Here is a 19621-nt window from a genome sequence, read left to right on the forward strand (position 1 = left end):
CAAAAGACGGTATACTGTTTTATGGGGTTTTTTTATTTTTTTCATAGAAAATAAAGATAATTGGAGTTGAATTAAAAAACATTCTGAGAATATTGAAAATTTAACTATTGAAAATTTAAAAACCTAGTTTCTCAAATATTGAAAATTCTCAGCTATTGAAAATTTAGAAACCTAGTTTCTCAAATTGTCAATATGATTTACATTTTAATTTTAAAATTCACGGTGTTATATTTGTGGTTTCTAAAGAAAAGTAAAATATGTCTGATTTTCACAGCTCATAACAGGATCTTTCAGCTTGACTTCAGAATGGGAATATAGCATATGAAATCAGCTTAATGTATTTACTTTTGTGCTTTTCCCACAGGTTTTGATTCCCACCATGGCTATTACACAGTTTCGGTTATTCAAAGTTTGTACCTGCCTAGCAACAGTATTCTCATTCCTAAAGAGATTAATATGCAGGTAAACAAATTTTATGTTCAAATTGATCTGTTTATCATTTTGCTGATTTTGGATACCTTCATAATTATAAAAAGACAGGGCAGACAATATTTAAGCTAAATAACTTGATTATACTATTCATTCATTATTCTTTGATATTTTAAAAAACATTTTCTCTACTTCAGATCTAGAAAGTGGAGTTTTACTTCTTTTCATTCTTTCAGATTCTTACCTCTTCAATTAAAATCACATTCTCATTCCTACAGAATTTCAGAAAAAAGCAAACCAACTTACAATAAGAGAGTTTATATGTACATAATTATTTCATTACGAGAATGTTTTAAGATGGTTAAGTGGAATTAGGCATAAGTATTTCTTTATATACCACAATATGAATGTTGTTTTTATAGTAAAAAACAAAACAAAACAAAACTTGAACAGAAAAATCCCAAACAAAACAGTTTTGTTTTGTTTTTTTTTAATCTCTTAAATAATATTCCAGAATGTGGAATGTGGACTACTTAGTCCCAGTCAGTTAAGTCATTCTGCTTCAGTAAGTCATCCGGAGATTGGAATTCCTTCTGTTTTGTCATGCTACTGTACCCTAGAGCTGTAGTGCTGTATGCTCAGGTACTTCAGGGCTTCACATTAAATTCACAGGGGTATCATCAGGATATTTTTACATTTCCAGCAAAACACACAGTGAATGTGTTTTAGTCAGCATCTGTTAACCCTGCACAAACTACTAGTTCGAGGTAGTTCACATTAGATCCTGCAGCTGTTTTGATGATATTCTTGAATGTTTGAGATAAGTTTTTATTTACTTGTATTTTTGGTGGCCTAGCTTTGCAAAGCTAGGATTTAGGTTAGAATTAAAGCAAGTACTGAACCAGAATTAATGTGGAAGAGAAAAAGAGGATGGTAGTAGCCAATCTGATTTTAAGTTTTGAGAAATTGTGTCCAGTAGACATACACACATTGCATTAGTGATTGTGGTTATTTAAGAATGAAATAAAAATATTTTTCCTTAAACTTATTTATGGTGTTTTTTCAAACGGCTACTAAGTAGTTAGGACATACATAAGTATTAAATTGTTTGGTCCTAACTACTTAATTAGTGGAACTGTTAGGGATTTGTTTTGGCCTAGGGGTACTGTGAAAGAAAAAATACTGACACACAGAGTAGGGTAGTCAAAAGAGGAAGTAGAAGGCTGTTTGTTCCTTTTGTGGCAGACTTGATTTAGACGTTGCACACAATGATTCTGTTCTCAACTTATTGTCCAGAGCTTAGTCATATGGCCACCTAGCTTCAAAGGAGCCAGGAAATATATTCTCTGGCGAAATGGCCATTTATAACTACTAAAACTCTGAGGATTAAGGACATTTATTGTTAGAAGTAAAGTGAATTGGGATTTTTTTAAAAAAGAGGTCCATAATATGGCAGTGGAAATGAGTGGATGAAATAGAGTGAAGATGATCACTAGAGGAAGAAAGGTCAGGAAAGAAATGGAAAATTTAGGTGATTGTTGAATTCACCCAGGAAGAGAATGGGATTTGGGAAATAGGGAAAATAGTAAACTAAGTGCTTAGATCATCAGAGCATGAGGAGGAATGGCCAGAAATTCATGAGGTAAAGTAGGATAAGAATTGGCATTAATTGGGGTGCCTGGGTGGCTCAGTCGGTTAAGCGTCTGACTTCAGTTAAGCATCTGACTTCGGCTCGGGTCATGATGTCATTGTTTGTGAGTTTGAGCCCCACATCGGGCTCTCTGCTCTCAGCACAGAGTCTGCTTCAGATCCTCTGTCTCTCTCTCTCTCTCTGCCCCCCCCCCACTGTCTTTTTCTTTCTCTCAAAAATAAACAAACACTTAAAAAAATAAAGCATATCTTTGAAAATAAATAAATAATGGGCATTAATTGCCAGAAGGCTAGAGGTTAACAGAAGATAAATTATAGGTGTTTTTCTCTTTGCATATGTATTTTCTAAAACTAAAACACTTTTAGTATAAGAAATTGCATTTGATTTTTAAAATATTAAGGATAATTGTTGCCATTATAAATTTCACTATAATTCTTAATAATAAATATATTTAGGATTGATTGTATGTTCATTCTAAAAGAAAACTGATTCATTTTATAGAATAAGCTTTTCTTAAGTGTCAGAAGGAACCTAGATCATGTGTTATAAAATACTGGGTTTGCATTATAAATTTAGTAGTAGACTGTATTATCTGTTTATCCTTTAAATAAGATATGATTTCTAATCTTGTAGTAAAAATAGCTAACTTTACCAGTTAGCTCTAAGTAGATTTATAGATTATTTAAAATGAAGCAAGTGATTAATCATTTGTAATAGCTACCAATTTTTTAGTGTCTTATTATATACCAGACACTGGTGTCTAGCCGCTGGAAATATATCATTTAATTAAATCTTCACAACAACTCGACAAAAGTAGGTTTGAATACCTGCATTTTACAGATGGGGATGTTGAGGCTGAGAGGTTAGTTGATTCTAACTAGACTCATAATTAAAAGAAGTAACATTGAAAACTATGGTTTACATAGTTTCCTTAACCCATGCTCTTTTTTTTTTAAGTTTATTTATTTTGAGAGAGAGACAGTGGGCAAGCAGGGATGGATCAGAGAAAGAGGGAGACAGAGAATCTCAAGCAGGCTCTAAGCTGTCAGTGCAGAGCCTGACTCAGGGCTCAATCCCAAGAACCGTGAGATCATGACCTGAGTCGAAATCAAGAGTCAGTTGTTTAACCGACTGAGCCACCCAGGCACTCTGATAACCTGTGCTCTTAACAACTGAGTTACAATACGTGTCTTGTTTAATGTAGTGCTTTTCCTACTAATCCTTAAAACTTACCAATTACAGTTTAATTCAACCCAGTGATTTTCAAACTTTTGAATAGTTTAATAGGTAATCTTACCAAAAAAAAAAAAAAAAAAATATATATATATATATATATATATATATATATATATATATAAGACAAAAGCCAAGCCATCTTGTTGAAAATGGCATAGGTGTCCCAGAGCTTCACCTACAGAGCATGGTTTGAAGAGAAAGCATGGTTTGAAATCACTTGGCATTTTTGTTTTTGTATTTATATTCCTCCTGAATTTATCTATAATTTGAGTCCTAAGCCAAAAAGCAGTTTTCTCCTGTCAAAGATTTTAAAAATATTGAAAAGATACCTGATGCATGCCTTTTCTTTTCATATTTTAGTGAGCAACTGTTAATTATTAAAATAAATAATCGCAAAATTGTAAAAGATCTTTTATAAGCCTTCAGTTACTGTTTATAATTCTTTTACCAATGCTTGTTTTGGTAGTTATTAAAATAAATTATTTCATTTTCATTTTAGATCTGGTAGAGGACGGAAATTAAGTGGAGACCAAATAACTTTACCAACTACAGTTGATTATTCATCAGTTCCTAAACAGGTAAATTTTTTTTAAGGTTGAATAAGGGTTCCAGAACCATAGTTTTCAAACTGGAATGCAGACCATTAATTAGTATGTCATGAAGTTAATTTGGTAGTCAAGTCAGGATTTTTGTTATATTTTTTAATCCTAAAATCTTTATTTGGTTCTTCATAGTATTTTCTGTTACTTTGCTGAGATTTTCTATCTTGTTTTTCCATTGATTTCAAGAGTGTTTGCTATTGCTTGTTAAAGTTTTTTTATAACTACTTTAAAGTCTTAGATAATTATAACATTTATATTATCTTTCCATGCAAGTTGAAATTTATTGATTGCTGAATAATTTTGAGTTGTTTCACAGACATTTTGAATATTACATTTGAGATTCTGTCTTATAAATTCTATCAAGAATGTTGATTTTTTTTTAAATCAGGTAATCAACCTGGTTAAGCTTAGGATGCAAGTTTCAATATTCTTTCAATGGACTGTAGCTTTAAATGTCAGTTCAATTTTTAAAGCATTTGCTCTTGTTTTGGTTTTGGTTTTTTAATGGATAGAACTGATTAATTTCTAGTAAAAGTAAGTGTTTTTTTAAACTTTTGGTTTAGTTTTGGTATGTGTTATAAAATTTGTATTTTCCTTTTGGTCAGAAAGTTTGAAACCAATTGTTTAGACAGCCTATAGTTTTTTTTTTTCTTTTCTTTTAATGTTTATATATTTTTGAGAGAGAGGGAGATAGCAAGCAACTGGGGTAGGGACAGAGAGTAAGGGACATGTAGAATCTGAGGTAGGCTTCAGGTTCTGAGCTGTCAGCACAGAGCCTGACACAGGGCTCGAACTCATGAACTACAAGATCATGACCTGAACTGAAGTTGGTTGTTTAACCGACTGAGCCACCCAGGCTCCTCTAGAAAGCCTATTTTTGTAATAAATGATGAATTGAGATGTTGATTAGGTTACTCCTTTGTGACTGACAGTATTTGTCAATGAAATGTAGGCAGATGTTGAAGAGTGGACGTCCTGGGATGAAGATGCACCCACAAGTGTAAAGATTGAAGGAGGGAATGGGAATGTGACGACACAACAAAATGCTTTGGAACAACTGGAACCTGACTATTTTAAGGACATGACACCAACAATAAGGAAAACTCAGAAAGTATGTTAAAGGTTTATGCTTTTGGAAGTTAAACTATTAAACTGCTTTTCAAATTCCTGTAGTCAAAATTAGTATAATTGGTATTTGTCAGAAAGCCTCTTTCTGATGATCAATTTGTTGTGTTTTCTGTCATATTAAACAGGTTGATATTTTCAACCTTCTAGACGTAGATCTAGTAAGTTGTACCCCTACATCTGTTAAAGTTTTATAAATATTACTGAAATCCAAATGTAGACCAGATTCCAGATTCCAGTCTGTTCTGTAGAGACTAAGCTGAATAAGATAAAGTTCTGACCTTAAGAGAGTTCACAGGCAGTGATGTCTACAAACTGATGGGTATAGTTTCCATTGTTCGTAACCATTATAAAACTGATGTAAGGCTCTGAGAGCACAATAACTGTGAGCTTATGTTAATCTTCCACACTTTAATTAATCCATTTTGAGTTGGATATGGAAGATCACTTAAAGGTGGAGGGGAATTATTGGAAAAAGAACGGTGACTGATTATTTTCCTTTCTTTTTATCAAAAATAGTACATGTACTTAAAAAATTAAGTTAAATAATATAGAAGAACTTTTAATGAAAAGCAACAAACTTCTGTCCCATCATTCCCCATAGCCAGTTGTACGTCCCATAAGCAATCGCTCATAACTTTTCCTGTTTGGGTTTGTAATGTTTTTTTATCATATCTATATATAATATGATTAAGTTGCTGTGTCTTGATTTACCAATCACAGACATTGTCCATTGGCTTCATACTATCCTAGATGAGGTTTGTTTCATACTACTCTCACTACTATTCCCCCTCTTCCAAATATTATGATGTTATTATTCCAGTCTACCTCACTAGTCACTCTGACATTTCAAAAAAATAAATAAGTAAACATATTTAGAGTTCCATTTCTTGTTCAGTCATGCATAGAAAATATTTTTTTAAATATACTTTATAAAAAGAGGACATTATTTATTCCACTCTTCTCTAATAGGGTTTCTCACCCTCTTCTACCTCCCAACCAGTTTCAGCTGTAAATTTATTTTGACAATTTCAAGGCTGATAACATTTACATTCTGTAATCATGATTGTTTTTGTTAAGCTGTCCAAATGTCTCAGTGCTGAAAAGCATTAAGTTGTGTATTTTTCAAGGAGTTTGAGTTTCTTAGTAGATGAATACCATATATTTTGGAAGAATATTGCTGTTCTTAATAGAAATCCAGAATATTACACTAGTACCTTAATAAATTAATTAGACTGAAAATGTTTAAGCTACACAGCTAATACTACTGCCTTGAAAGAGTTAATACATTCATCAATAACCATATGCTAAGAGAGCTTTTAGAAAGATGTAACACGTGTTCTTATTTAATACAGTGACTAAAAGTGCCAACTTCTATTTTATGGGGCTAGTGAAAGAAAAAGAGGAAAATTTATTCTTTTTAGAAAAAGTAAAATGGAATTTTTCTTAATATGTAAGTGATTTGTATGACAATTGCTTAAGAATTTTGATACTCTTTAGAGATTTAAAAAAATTATATTATAAATTTAAAAAGAAGAAAGGCAGGACATATTTAAGATAATTATAAAATACTTTGGTCACTTAATTATCTTGTTTCTTTTTACATGATATGTAAAATACTCCTGTAATTCTGTTTCAATTAATCTTTCAGATAATTATTAAGAAGAGAGAACCATTAAATTTTGGCATCCCAGATGGTAGCACAGGTTTCTCTAGTAGATTAGCAGCTACACAAGATATGCCTTTTCTTCATCAATCTGTAAGTATGTAATAGTATCTAGATAAGAGTTTGTTTTTGTTTTCTTGAAAAGAGAAGAAAAAAAATCAAAATGAAGTGAACATAATATTTGTATTTCTCTGCTTTGAAACAGGTTTAGCAGATTGAGAGAGATTAATCTGGAGTTTTACCAATCTTATCCTTTTATGAGATTGCAAATTTCATCAGCAACTAAGATCAGAGTCCCACTGTATACATAAAAGATCGAGACAATATGTTACTTAAAAATATGACCTTTAGGGGCGGTTGGTTGGCTCAGTCGGTTAAGCGGCCGACTTCAGCTCAGGTCATGATCTCGCGGTCCGTGAGTTCGAGCCTTGCGTCGGGTTCTGTGCTGACGGCTCAGAGCCTGGAGCCTGTTTAAGATTCTGTGTCTCCCTCTCTCTGACCCTCCCCCGTTCATGCTCTGTCTCTCTCTGTCTCCAAAATAAACGTTAAAAAAATATACATATATGACCTTTGAAGAGATTACCACTGAAATTTAAACTTAAAAGCAGGTAATTTTAAGTGAGTCATGAATTGTTTCCCTAGTAGAGTATATTTACATTTAAAGTATAAGTTGACTTATAGTTGGTTTTGACTTAAATGCATCAGTTTTAAGGACAAAAGGAGTAAGGAAAATATATAACTGTTTCCCAACCTTGGAAGTATCTCAGAATCAGCTTTGAATTTTTTTTTTAATGTTTTTATTTATTTTTGAGAGAGAAAGAGAAAGTGAATAGGGGAGGGGCAGAGAGAGAGGGAGACATAGAATCCGAAGCAGGCTCCAGTCTCTGAGCTATCAGCACAGACCACGATGTGGGGCTCAAACTCATGAACCGTGAGATCATGACCTGAGCTGAAGTCAGACACTTAGCTGACTCAGCTACCCAGGCATCCCTTTGAATTTTTTTTAAAAACACCAATGTCCAGACTTCTCCCCAGATCTAAGCTTTATCATGCTTTGATTAATTATTGATTAATTTATTATATTAGTTATTGTATAACAGCCCCACACTTAGTGACTTAAAACAGTAAATATATGCTTTATCTCCTACAGTTTCTATGGATTGGGAATCCAGAAGTGACTCAACTGGATGGTTCTGGCTCAGGGTTTCTAATGAGTTTCCAGACACATCATTAGCAGGGGCTGTAGTCATCTGAAGGCTTGACTGGAACTGGAGGCTTCATTTCAAAGGTGGCTCATTTTACATGCCTGGCAATTTAGTGCTGGTTGGTTGCACAAAGCCTCAGTTCCTTGTCACGGATCTCTCCACAGGGCTGCTTGAGTTTCCATATAACATAACTGCTGAGTTTTCCAGAATAAGCAGTCCTTGAGAGAGAGAGAGGACATGCAGAGATGAAGCCACAATGCCTGTTTGTGACTTAGTCTTATGAGGGACACACTGTCACCTCCAATTATTTTATTCATTGGAAACTAGTCAGTAAATCCGGCCTACATGCAAGGGGAGAGGAATTCAGCTCTACCACTTGAGGAAGGAGTGCCAAAGAATTTGCAGACATATTTTTAAATTACCACCATCTTATTTGTTTGTTTAAACTGCACAGGTGTTTCAGAGTACCCTCTCCTTGGAGGATCCATGTTTATGTATGTTTTTAATTCATTAATCAAAATCTGTTCCTACTAATGTGAGACAGTGTGTTAGGTGCTAGTAACATAGAAGAAAGTAAGCAAAACAGGCAGGGTCCTTGCTTCAAAAGAGTGCAGTCTATGGGGGAGTTTCAGTGTTAAATAAATGATCACACATAAATAATGCAGATTTGGTAACTGCTGTGCAGTTACATCATGCTCTGAGAGCATAATAGTACCATAGATGTTTCTCTAAAAGAACATAGCATGTTTCTTATTTTATATTTCTAAGTTTTATACTTTATTCATATATGTTTGATCCATATTGGTAAAGTTCAAATTTTTCCAGTGAATTAGTAAAACGTTTGCCACTTAACTGGAGTTATAAGTTATTATAACACTAATATAGCTCATTATGAAGTTGTAAATATGTAATTCCTTATAGAGTTGGAAAAGGTAAATAGAGTAGGTGGAGAATCTCCAATGCTATTTCCACATATTTTCCTCCAAGCAGATGAAATAAGGGAGTATTGCTTAGGAGAGAATGGTAATCTACTGCACTTTGTTCTCTGCTCCAAAAATAACGAATCACCCATTCTACCAATTAGGCTTCTTTGAAATTCCACATTCTATTTTTTTTTAATTTAATCATCTATATTGTTTTGATAGCTTTTTATAGTAAGGATATTAACTTTTTTCTGTCATCTTTTATAACTTTTCAGTTTGTTGTTGGCTTTATAATTTGGTTTGGATGTTTTTGATTGGCAGATACTTGTTTTTATGTAACAAATCAATCTTATCGTTTAAAACTTTTTTACTTAGAAGGCCATCTTTACTAAAGGACCAGATATCACTCTTTTTTTATGGTCTTAGGAGTTAACTTTTTAAATATCTAAATGTTTTATACATAGAAAGTCAAATATCTCAGTGGAAAAATGGATATGAAATAGACATAGCCTGATAACAAAGAAATGTTCTCAAAGAAATCCAAAGTAAAATAATAAGACACAATTTTTAAATCTTAACAAATTAGTGAAGAACAAAGAAGGCTGTTGGCCATATTGACAGATGACAGGAAGACAAGGCTTCACCTGCTGCTGTTGGTGGGATAAATTGGTATAACTTTTCAAGAGGGTCATTTGTATTTGGTTCAGTGGTTTTAGTTTTTTTTTTAATTTGATTTAGCTATTCTAATTTTAGAGATTTATATTAAACAGATAATCAGAAATACACTAAAAATTTTTTAACAGAGGGAGTGCCTGGCTGGCCCTGCCCATAGAGCATGTGACTCTCAATCTTGGGGTTGTGAGTTTGAGCCCCACTTTGGATGTAGAGACTATTTAAAGATAAAATATTGGGGCGCCTGGGTGGCGCAGTCGGTTAAGCGTCCGACTTCAGCCAGGTCACGATCTTGCGGTCCGTGAGTTCGAGCCCCGCGTCAGGCTCTGGGCTGATGGCTCAGAGCCTGGAGCCTGTTTCCGATTCTGTGTCTCCCTCTCTCTCTGCCCCTCCCCCGTTCATGCTCTGTCTCTCTCTGTCAAAAAATAAATAAACGTTGAAAAAAAAATTAAAAAAAAAAAAATAAATAAAGATAAAATATTAATTTTTTTTTTTTAGCAGAGGATGGTATTACATTTACAGTTAGGAGAAAACCATACAATTTACTTCATTTTTAGGTGTAAGCGCTCAAAAAAAAATATAATAAATCTATTCACAGATTGACACCAGTTATTTTATGTTCATAGTCACTTCCACACCTAAGTAAACATTCCGGAATGAGCATTTTTATTGTTTGGTGGAAGAAAAAGTGAACTTTTAGAGGTCTGGCCTGGGGAATAGTGGAAGGTAGTGGCTAGCCTACTGGTATCAGGTAAGTAGGACAGGCAGAAGGAAGCACAATGTAGAAGTGCTCTGGTGAAGAGTAAATTTTGCCTGATTTATTGTGTTTGCCTTGGACCCACATAGTAAGAGCCATTGAGAAATCTGTATGTTACTTATGCTTAAATGAAAATGCCTGTGCCGGCTTGGAAACTTCAGTTCCTCGGGTTGATCTCAGCACAGAGTAGTGAAGCACCTCTAATCCCTCTCCAGTCAGTTTGTCTCTTCTCTTGTCCCCACCCCACCCTGTCAGCTCACTGAAAAGAGAGATACCGAAAGAAGAAATGTTATATTCTTGTCCATTCCAATTTAAAGTAGGCAGAAAAAGAAAAGTCAGTATAAAAGGACTATGCTTTAAAACATAAAATAGGAAGAAATCTGGACCTGCCCAGGACTGCTGAGTACTGAAAGTCACACATCACAGAAAACCCCTGAGTTCCAGGCAGACCAGGGGCCAAATCATCTGGGCCTTTGATAGGACATGAAGAAGACACAGAGGAGTGACAAAATCTGAGTTATGTTTTATTTATTTTTTTTTTTAAACATCTCCCCTTTTATTTTTTATTTATTTATTTATTTTTTTTAATTTTTTTTTTTTTCAACGTTTATTTATTTTTGGGACAGAGAGAGACAGAGCATGAACGGGGGAGGGGCAGAGAGAGAGGGAGACACAGAATCGGAAACAGGCTCCAGGCTCTGAGCCATCAGCCCAGAGCCTGACGCGGGGCTCGAACTCACGGACCGCGATATCGTGACCTGGCTGAAGTCGGATGCTTAACCGACTGCGCCACCCAGGCGCCCCTGAGTTATGTTTTAAAAGATACCCTTCTTAGGGCGTCTGGGTGTCTCAGTCAGTTAAGTGTCCAACAGCTCATGTCATGGTCTCGTCGTTCATGAGTTCGAGCCCCACATCGGGCTCTGTGCTGAGAGCTCGGAGCCTGGAGCCTGCTTCGGAAACTGTGTGTCGCTCTCTCTCTGCCCCTCCCCTACTCATGCTCTGTCTCTGTCTCTCAAAAAATAAATAAATGTTAAAAAAAATTAAAAATAAAAGATACTCTTCTTGATCTCTAAGAGGAGAAAGGAGAGCTCTTTACTCTCATAATTTTGTTTTGTGTTTTGTTGTAGCCTGAATTAGGTGACTTAGATACCTGGCAGGAAAATACCAATGCATGGGAAGAAGAAGAAGATGCGGCCTGGCAAGCAGAAGAAGTTTTGAGGTATTTTAGTAATATTTACACTGCAACTCGAGTAGAGGAACCAGATTTGTTCATGTTACATTCAAAGTCAAGAAAGCTTATTCTGCCAAACATTTTATTTTTCTTAAATCTTTCTCACTTGAGCTTAGATAATATGAGATTTTTTATTTCAGACTACATATACTATTTTACATGATTAAAACTTCACAGAAACCAGAAATTTAAAGCATTATAGAAACAAAAGAGTAATAATGTTATTAACGGCAAATGAGATCTTTTTCATATACACATCATTTACTATTTGCTTTATACTACCTTCCTTCTAAAACATAGTTACCTTTTGAAATGTGAGCCACCACTGTATATTCCTCTAAGTCAGCAATTCTACCTTTAATTTTGTTTCTCTGTGGCCTAGAATAGTGCCCAGCACTGCACATTTGAATGGCAATAATGTATATAGCACTCTACATTTGTATATGTATCTTATTAGTTGATATACTCAAAAGCCCTATGAATTGTAAATAATTATGTCAGGTACTGCCCATTCTACAGAGAAGAGAATACAATTCTAGAGGTCTTCAGGTTTGTTTTCGTTGGTGTTTATGTTCTTATCTCCATGTTTTTGTGAGCAATAAATATAATTCTTGCTATTGCTGCATTAAAGAGTAAAGAGAAAATTTACCCTGAAAGAGTTTGTGACCATCGTCACTGATGAAAAGCTCAGATATTTAAATGTGGGTAAATTATTTTTGTGTTTTTTAAAGATATAGTAAAATACATTGATGTAAGTTAATTTTAAAAGATAGTTTTTATAATAGGGATAGAAAATAACAACTGATTTCATTGATTTCATTTTTGTATTTCTCTGTATCAATTAACTACAGTTACCTTGAACAGACAGCAGAGGGTGCAGTTAAATAAATGAGAGTTACGGTTTTTTTTGTTTTTTTTTTCTTTTTGGTCTTGTCCTTCCTATTTTAAGCACTTTTTTTTTTTTTTTTAACAGGGATGGGTCACATTTTAATAGTAAAGTTATGAGAGTTTTAAGTATTTAGTTTTCACTTAATCATTATTCACTGTAAAGGAATTATTTTTTAAATTGTAAACAGCCACATTTATGTTGCATAGATCATCAAAAAAGATGTTACTTTTTTTTTTTACTCTATTTTTGGATAAATCATAGATATAGAAGTCTGAGTGTTTTAGAATAAACAGTGGTCATTAACCACAGGATAAAGGAAGGGCCATTCATCCTGAATCCAGTAATAACGACAGCACTGTACAGTTTATGAGTTCACAAGTATCCTAACATTCACTGTACCAAAACATTTTTTTCCACCCTATCCTCTTGCACTCTGAACAAAACAAGACAAAAAAAACCAAAACCCTAAACTTAGTGTTTTATGTTATATGACAGCTTAGGAGAAGGGGCCTATCAGTCAGTAATATATATGCTTCATGCTGCAAGTTGCATAAGTTAGAGTCGGAGAGACATGAAGGAGTCCTGCGGTTTATTGTCCCCAGAAGAACACTGCAAATTGTTAGTGTATTCACACTCCATGTCCTCTGACTCAGTCCATTTCCCATTGCCAATTTAATACTGCCAGTACTGTAATCAATATTGTTAAGGAAGAAGATTCCTATACTTTAGAAATTCCAGGCGTGTATCTGGAGAGGAAAAATAGGTTTTCTCTGCAGTAATCTCTAAATTGCTTCATTTTCCAGGAACATGAATTGTTGATATTTACACTTCAGCTAGTAACAAGGTGAAGGCTTATTTGTTTGCAAACAGCCGGCCCTTTATAATTCTTTTCTTATCTTCCTTTTTGCCACTGACATTTTGACTGTTTTAGGGCAGATTATCAGTTTTGCTTGAAAGGTATCAGAGCTAGTGAAATGTAGATTTTTTTTAAAACTATTCTTCCAAAGCTTTGTGAAGGTCAAAGTATTGCCTAAAATAGCTCTGTACTTTCTTGAATTTTGGTCATACACCTCTCTGCTTACTCCCACTTATAAATATGATGAGACAAAGATTTCGCTTGCCAGAGTCGGCTTCGAGCTGCCCCATATGTAGGTAATCCACACTGGATTTTCCTCTTTTATAAAAGCTTGTGTTGCCTATCCCACGTACAACTGTGACCTACCACTTCCCTCCTCAACCTTGCATGTTTCGACTTATTTTCTCATACCCTCATCCGGAACCAGCTTCGGTTCTTTTCTCTCCTCTCCATCACCCCCTGCTACTCTCACTCCCCACATGAGTCAGTCAAATGACAAAAGAGAGGCTGGTGATTCTAGGTCTGTAGAGTCAGGGAGGGGCCAGGGAAGAGGTAAGGATCTCCTAATGTATACTCAGTAAATACCTACCATTCTGCCCCTTCATCAGTAGAGCTGGCCAAGTGTTAATCTGTAAATAGATTTCTAGCTTCCAGTTGGAAGGCTGGTGTGAAGTTTCCATTTTCTTTGGGCATTGTGTTCTGCACATCTGTGTTCTTGACTTCCTTTAGCAGAGTGTTTTTAACTATTATAATAATAGAAGATTTAATCCTCAACATCACGCTTTTCTGAATGCTATCAAAAAGAAGGTGTGGTGCAGTGGAGGTGGTGGTTTAGTGAAAATAATCTGAAGAAGAGGGGCTAGAAGATGTGGGTTCTTTTACTTAAGTTTATGACTTTGGGCAAGGCACTCGGCCTTTGTTCTTCATTTTACTTATTTGTAAAATAGAGATAATACTCTTATTTTCCAAGCGTTGTTTTAAGGATTAGAAGAAATACTAATTTTGAAAATCTTTGAAGTTTTCAAAGCAGTGAGAAGAATGAAGATTTTTTGAACTTACATTTGATGATAGCTATTTCTTTCTGGAATTTATTTGCCATTTTACTTGTGTGGTATTTTCTAAAAGTAAATATAGGACTGTGTTTCTCTTCAGGCAGCAGAAGATAGCAGACCGAGAAAAGAGAGCGGCGGAACAACAAAGGAAGAAAATGGAAAAGGAGGCACAGCGGCTGATGAAGAAGGAACAAAACAAAATTGGTGTGAAGCTTTCATAGCAAATGCTCTTCACATGTCATAGTGCCAGGAGGAGAAATGGGAGTTCCACAACTCAAGCAACATTTCGAGGGATTTCAGAGTATTTTCAAGAATACAAACACATTGCTTGGTTTTATTGCATTCATCTGGCCATCTAGGACACCAGGATTCTCTCAAAGTACCTTGAGCTCTTAGTGATTGAGACTCAAAAGAAGAAAAAGACCTATGAGGCAATATTTTTTTCAACATGCTCCAAGTGTAAGACAATTGTTTGCTGTAGAGAAATTATTACAAATGGAATATACCAGTACCTCTTCTAGCTAGTGTTTCTAGCTGAATAAATGGGTGTAAATAATTTTATGGTGGGAAAGAACTCTGCTCTCTATAATGCTTTCCTTCATTGTGCATAATGATAAAATAAATAATTTTAAATATTTTTTTGTTTCCATGATTATCTGACCTAAATCAGACAAACCGCAGGGCTTTAACTTCTTTATTTTTGTTGTCAGAAGCTGGTGTTGACATACATTTCCTCTAAATTGAACTGGTATTGTTTATGTTTAATATGACATTAAGGGATTTGATGACTTTGGTTTTCAAGAAAATCACATTAAATGCAGTACTTTTATTTATCGTATATATTTTATACATCATTGTTTCTTTTAGACGGTGTTGTAATGTTATACATATTTGTAATTTATATTGCATGTATAAATTGGAAATCAGCAAAATGACAAATTTGCATTATTATAACTTGTGAGTTTTAAAAACTAGTATTAGTAGTTTTTCCCTTTTGTTAGGGATTTTAAGATGTTACAGTGTTTTAAATACCTTAGTCCCTTGCACAAAAGCCATTAAATTCCAAATGCAGAAAGCCTTCAGTTCTAAAATTTCAAAGCTTTTAGGTGATTTCTGTATCAATTTTATATATCTGACATAATTCAGTTCACCATGTTGTTGGCTAAGATAATATTATTGGTTCATTAAATTTCAAACTGAGATAGGAATAGTATTTTTATTTTTGGGTGTTGACTGGCTCCAAAATCGTTTCAAGGAAAAAGATACATACTGTGTTTATGGGAAAGAAATAGATTTGATAGTTTAAAATTCCATTAATTTTTCTCCACAATTAAAATACATCCAGTCTGATTTTCTATGGCTTTAGAATTTTTAAAGATTTTTACTTTCATAAAAGTTGTTGCCCAAAATTAACATTCTGTGGGGTTTTTTTTAATGTTACAAGTACTCTAAACTATTGCTGATCTGTTAGAATTTAAAATATTTCATAGTAAAATCGCAGACTATATAGTGAGATCACCCTGGGTCCTTATCCTAAGCTCCCAGACTAAATATGATTGTAGAATCAGTTGAAATTTAACTTTGGTAAAAAGCTGCTTTTTTACAGTCCCAAGCCACATTTTCAGTCATCAGGTTTATTTGAGTTTCTGCCAATATACTCCCAATTAAATAGAATTAGACTTAAATTTTTAGTAATAAAAGTATTCTCTTCCCTTATTTGTATTTATTTATTTTTGTTCATGGGAATGCTACATGATTTCTCTAAATTTGGCGTTCATAAAGGATAACCTCTCTTTTAGCACAATAAATTTTACTGCTTTTTCCCAACAGTTGACAAGTATTGAAGTCTGATTTGGTCATGACTTTCATGAGTGTGGGATTTTGTTTTTTGTTGGTTTTTTGATTTTTGTTTAATTAGAAGTAAAAACTGGTTAGAAATTATAGTTTGTATGATTAATTCGAGATTTTTCTTATGGAAAGAATGAATAACAATTCTGGGATTTTTTTTAAGCCTCTTGTGATATGTAAACTGAATACCTGTGTTCAGTTTGGGTATAATATGGTCCCGAAAGAAGTTGTGTTGTTAAATACATATGATAAACACTTCATGGTAACAAACTGGCTCTTTTAGCTTTGAAATTTATAGTTTCTGTTTTTGTTTGAATTTTAATTAAGAATTACCAGTTCTAGGAGCTTATTAGTAAAAGTAAAAAAGAAATATGGATACTCATATATAGAATTAGTGAAGTGCTACCCATTATTTGAATTATGCATTTCATGTATTGAGGTACCAAGTAATGTGCAGACATGTGAAACTTTGTTTTGTGTGTGTGTGTGTGTGCACACACACACACTATATATATGTATACAAACTATGTGTGTGTGTGTATATATATATGGTTTCCACTTATTTTCCTCTTATTAAGCTGTAGCTAGGGATATCTTCTAGTTGACTCTTGGCTCTTTTTTAGTAGCATAATTTAACTGAGTCAACATTTGAGAACTTAAAATTCAGCATTTAAATTCCTCAGTTTTGACCTGCACTTGCCTCTGGCCAGTATGGTGACTATTCTCAGTTGAAGATTGGTGGTTGGGAAGAAGGTGGTAGCTATAGAAACTGGTATCTGGATCAAGCATCCAACACCACTCTATATGCTACCAGTATAGTGCAAATCTAACCATGGCCAGTGTTCCAAAAAGCCTAAGTTTTGTCATTAATGATGTAAGTACTAAGGGATGGTCTGGGCCTGATATATCTAACACACATCTTGTTTAATCCTGTGTAGTTCAGCTTTAAGATAACCTACTGCAACTATTTTCACAGTCTTTAGCCCCTTGTTTAAAAGAAATCTTTCATAAGGTGTGTAAGAAAATTAAGTTACTGTGGTGAGTAGTTTCAGCTGAAACCACATTGAGGGGTGGGGGTTTGCTTCCGGGAAGAAGTTTCTCCCCTCCAGTGAATTGGAGTGCTGAAGAAGATGGTGGGTCCATGAAGAGCTTATTTCAATAGTGAATAACTTAGTAAACTTGTGTTTACCATTTACAAAGATTTTTAAAATTTGAGGTCCTCTCTCCTAATAACAAGGAGCCTTTTTTTTTCTTCATGTAATTTACTTCACTTTAACCAAAGTTGTTCCAAGGTTATAGGATCAACTTGTGATTCCTTTTGTATTCAGCTGTTTTTCACTTTGCTTCCCACCTCTTATCTGCCATGCCCCTTAGTCATGACCATTGGGCATGCTCAGTAAGTAACTGAGGTAAGTTTTGAGAGTAGTAAGATGCTTTTCTTTCTTTCTTTTTTTTTAAAAAATGTTTATTTATTTTTGAGAGAGAGTGCGTGAGCAGGGGAGGGGCAGAGAGAGAGAAGGAGACAGAATCCAAAGCAGGCTCCAGGCTCTGAGTCGCCAGCACAGAGCCCAACCCCGGGCCTGAACCCCGAGCTGTCAGGTCATGACTGAGCCGAAGTCAGACGTTTAACTGAGCCAACCAGGCACCCCAGAGAGTAATAAGATTCTTTTCACCAAAACTCTTGGTTTTCTAGAGGTGGAAACAGACCCTATTCTAGGAACACACTTTCCTACACACACCTGGCCCCCCAACACACACCTTTCTACCCTGACTACCTGCTACTGACCTTGCTAATCCACCAGCAGGATCTTTTGCATAGAAACTTTCACAAGAGGGTTGCCTGGTTAAGCATCCAAATCTTGATTTTGGCTCAGGTCATGAATTCACAGTTCGTGAGTTTGAGCTTCATATCATAGTTTGGGGCTTGCTTGGAATTCTCTCCTCTCGCTGCCCGTCCCCTGCTTGCTCACTCTCTCTCTCTCTCTCTCTCTCTCTCTCTCAAAATAAATTAAAAAAAAAAAAACAAAAAAAAACTTTCACCCGAAGTCTGTGGCCAACCAGTCTGTGGCCTTCCTTCCAGGAACTTCCATGGATGTTAATGATTTGCTATGTATCGATCTGATTGCACCAATTGTGAGAGCTCAGAATTCTGAGTTGTAGCAATGGTGCAGTATTAAAAAAATTGCCTGAGTTTGCAAATCATTTAAATGGAGATGGTGGTTTTAAGTACTGAGACTATAAGTGTTCATTATAGTGCCTGGCTCATACATAAACCCTCAGCAAGTGGTAGTTGTGAGGCCCTGTACACTTTCCACATTTTGCTGTGCTCTATTGGCAGCCCCCTTCCTGTGGACAGTGGGAGTTGACTGATTTTGCCATATTACTTTTAATACATCTTTATGGTGAACTACAAGTTTAATTACAAAAGGGAAAGCTTTATGTGTTCAGAACTGAGAATCTAATTATATCAATGACTTCTCACAATCCAGTGAGGTAGACATTACCCCATCTCACATATGAAGAAACCAGGCAGTTGCATGTTTGAATAACAGGAAAATAGCAAGCTTGGAGAGCAGATGACCTTAGTGGTTAATCAGCATTATTGTGGACTATGATTTTTAAGGCCTCTTTGCTGGAAATTACCACCTGAAAAAGTTTGCCATCAGAATTTCCTTTCTAGTTCTCAATGAAAATGATGTTACAAATTATAATAGATAACACCTATTTTTGTTTCCTAAGAACTTCTTTAATAAGGAAATTAGCTTGGCTTTTATTTTCATATAAATAACTGTAGTTGAGTGCCAATGCCATTATGACTGTATTCCCAGTTTACTTGGGTCAGATATTATATAATCAAGGCAAAATGAAATATGGTTTATATTCATGCAGTTGTAAAACTATGACTATTAGGTCACTTGATTGGGTCATTATTTTTTTTTAATTTTTTTAACATTTATTTATTTTTGAGAGAGTGTGAGTGGGGGAGGGGCAGAGAGAGAGGGAGACACAGAATCCGAAGCAGACAGGCTCTGAACTGTCAGCACAGAGCCTGATGTGGGGCTCAAACTCACGAACTGTGAGATCATGACCTGAGCTGAAGTCGGATGCTTAACCAACTGAGTCACCCAGGCACCCCGATTGGGTCATTATTCTAATGATGCCAAGGTCACAGTTCTTGTGCATGTGTAGGTCAGTGCTGTACCCAGAGACCTTCCTGCTACAAAATGTGTCTATGACCTTGTCCAGTTATGTTCTTAACATGTGTCTTTAGGATCTGGTTGAAAGTGTAAATGGCACAGAAAAAATCATCTCTGTGCATAGGAAATTCAAAGGACATACTCTAAGTTGGTGGTATGCTGAGAGAGATCATTATGGTTTCTTATTCTTATGTCAGTTTGGCTCATTATAACTTTTGCCCCAAACCAGTTTTATTTGTTAAAATAGTCCTTCATTTACACATCAAGGCGGTTTCCAAATGT

At 34.9% G+C, this 19621-nt stretch overlaps 1 protein-coding gene across 1 annotated transcript; it reads left to right on the top strand.

Moving 5' to 3' along the window:
* The first annotated feature begins 364 nt into the window (after positions 1-364).
* On the top strand, positions 365-16121 carry EBAG9 (estrogen receptor binding site associated antigen 9). The gene is made up of 6 exons (XM_047074119.1): positions 365-462; positions 3816-3894; positions 4871-5029; positions 6695-6802; positions 11394-11485; positions 14395-16121. Exons 1-6 carry the CDS (start codon positions 380-382, stop codon positions 14513-14515), a joined length of 642 nt encoding a protein of 213 aa, XP_046930075.1. The 5' UTR covers positions 365-379; the 3' UTR covers positions 14516-16121.
* The last annotated feature ends 3500 nt before the right edge of the window (positions 16122-19621 follow it).

This window comes from Lynx rufus, unplaced genomic scaffold (assembly GCF_022079265.1).
Source record: "Lynx rufus isolate CCGP_SWC_20201006 ecotype Redwood Valley unplaced genomic scaffold, mLynRuf1.p SCAF_12, whole genome shotgun sequence".
Classification (NCBI taxonomy): domain Eukaryota; kingdom Metazoa; phylum Chordata; class Mammalia; order Carnivora; family Felidae; genus Lynx; species Lynx rufus.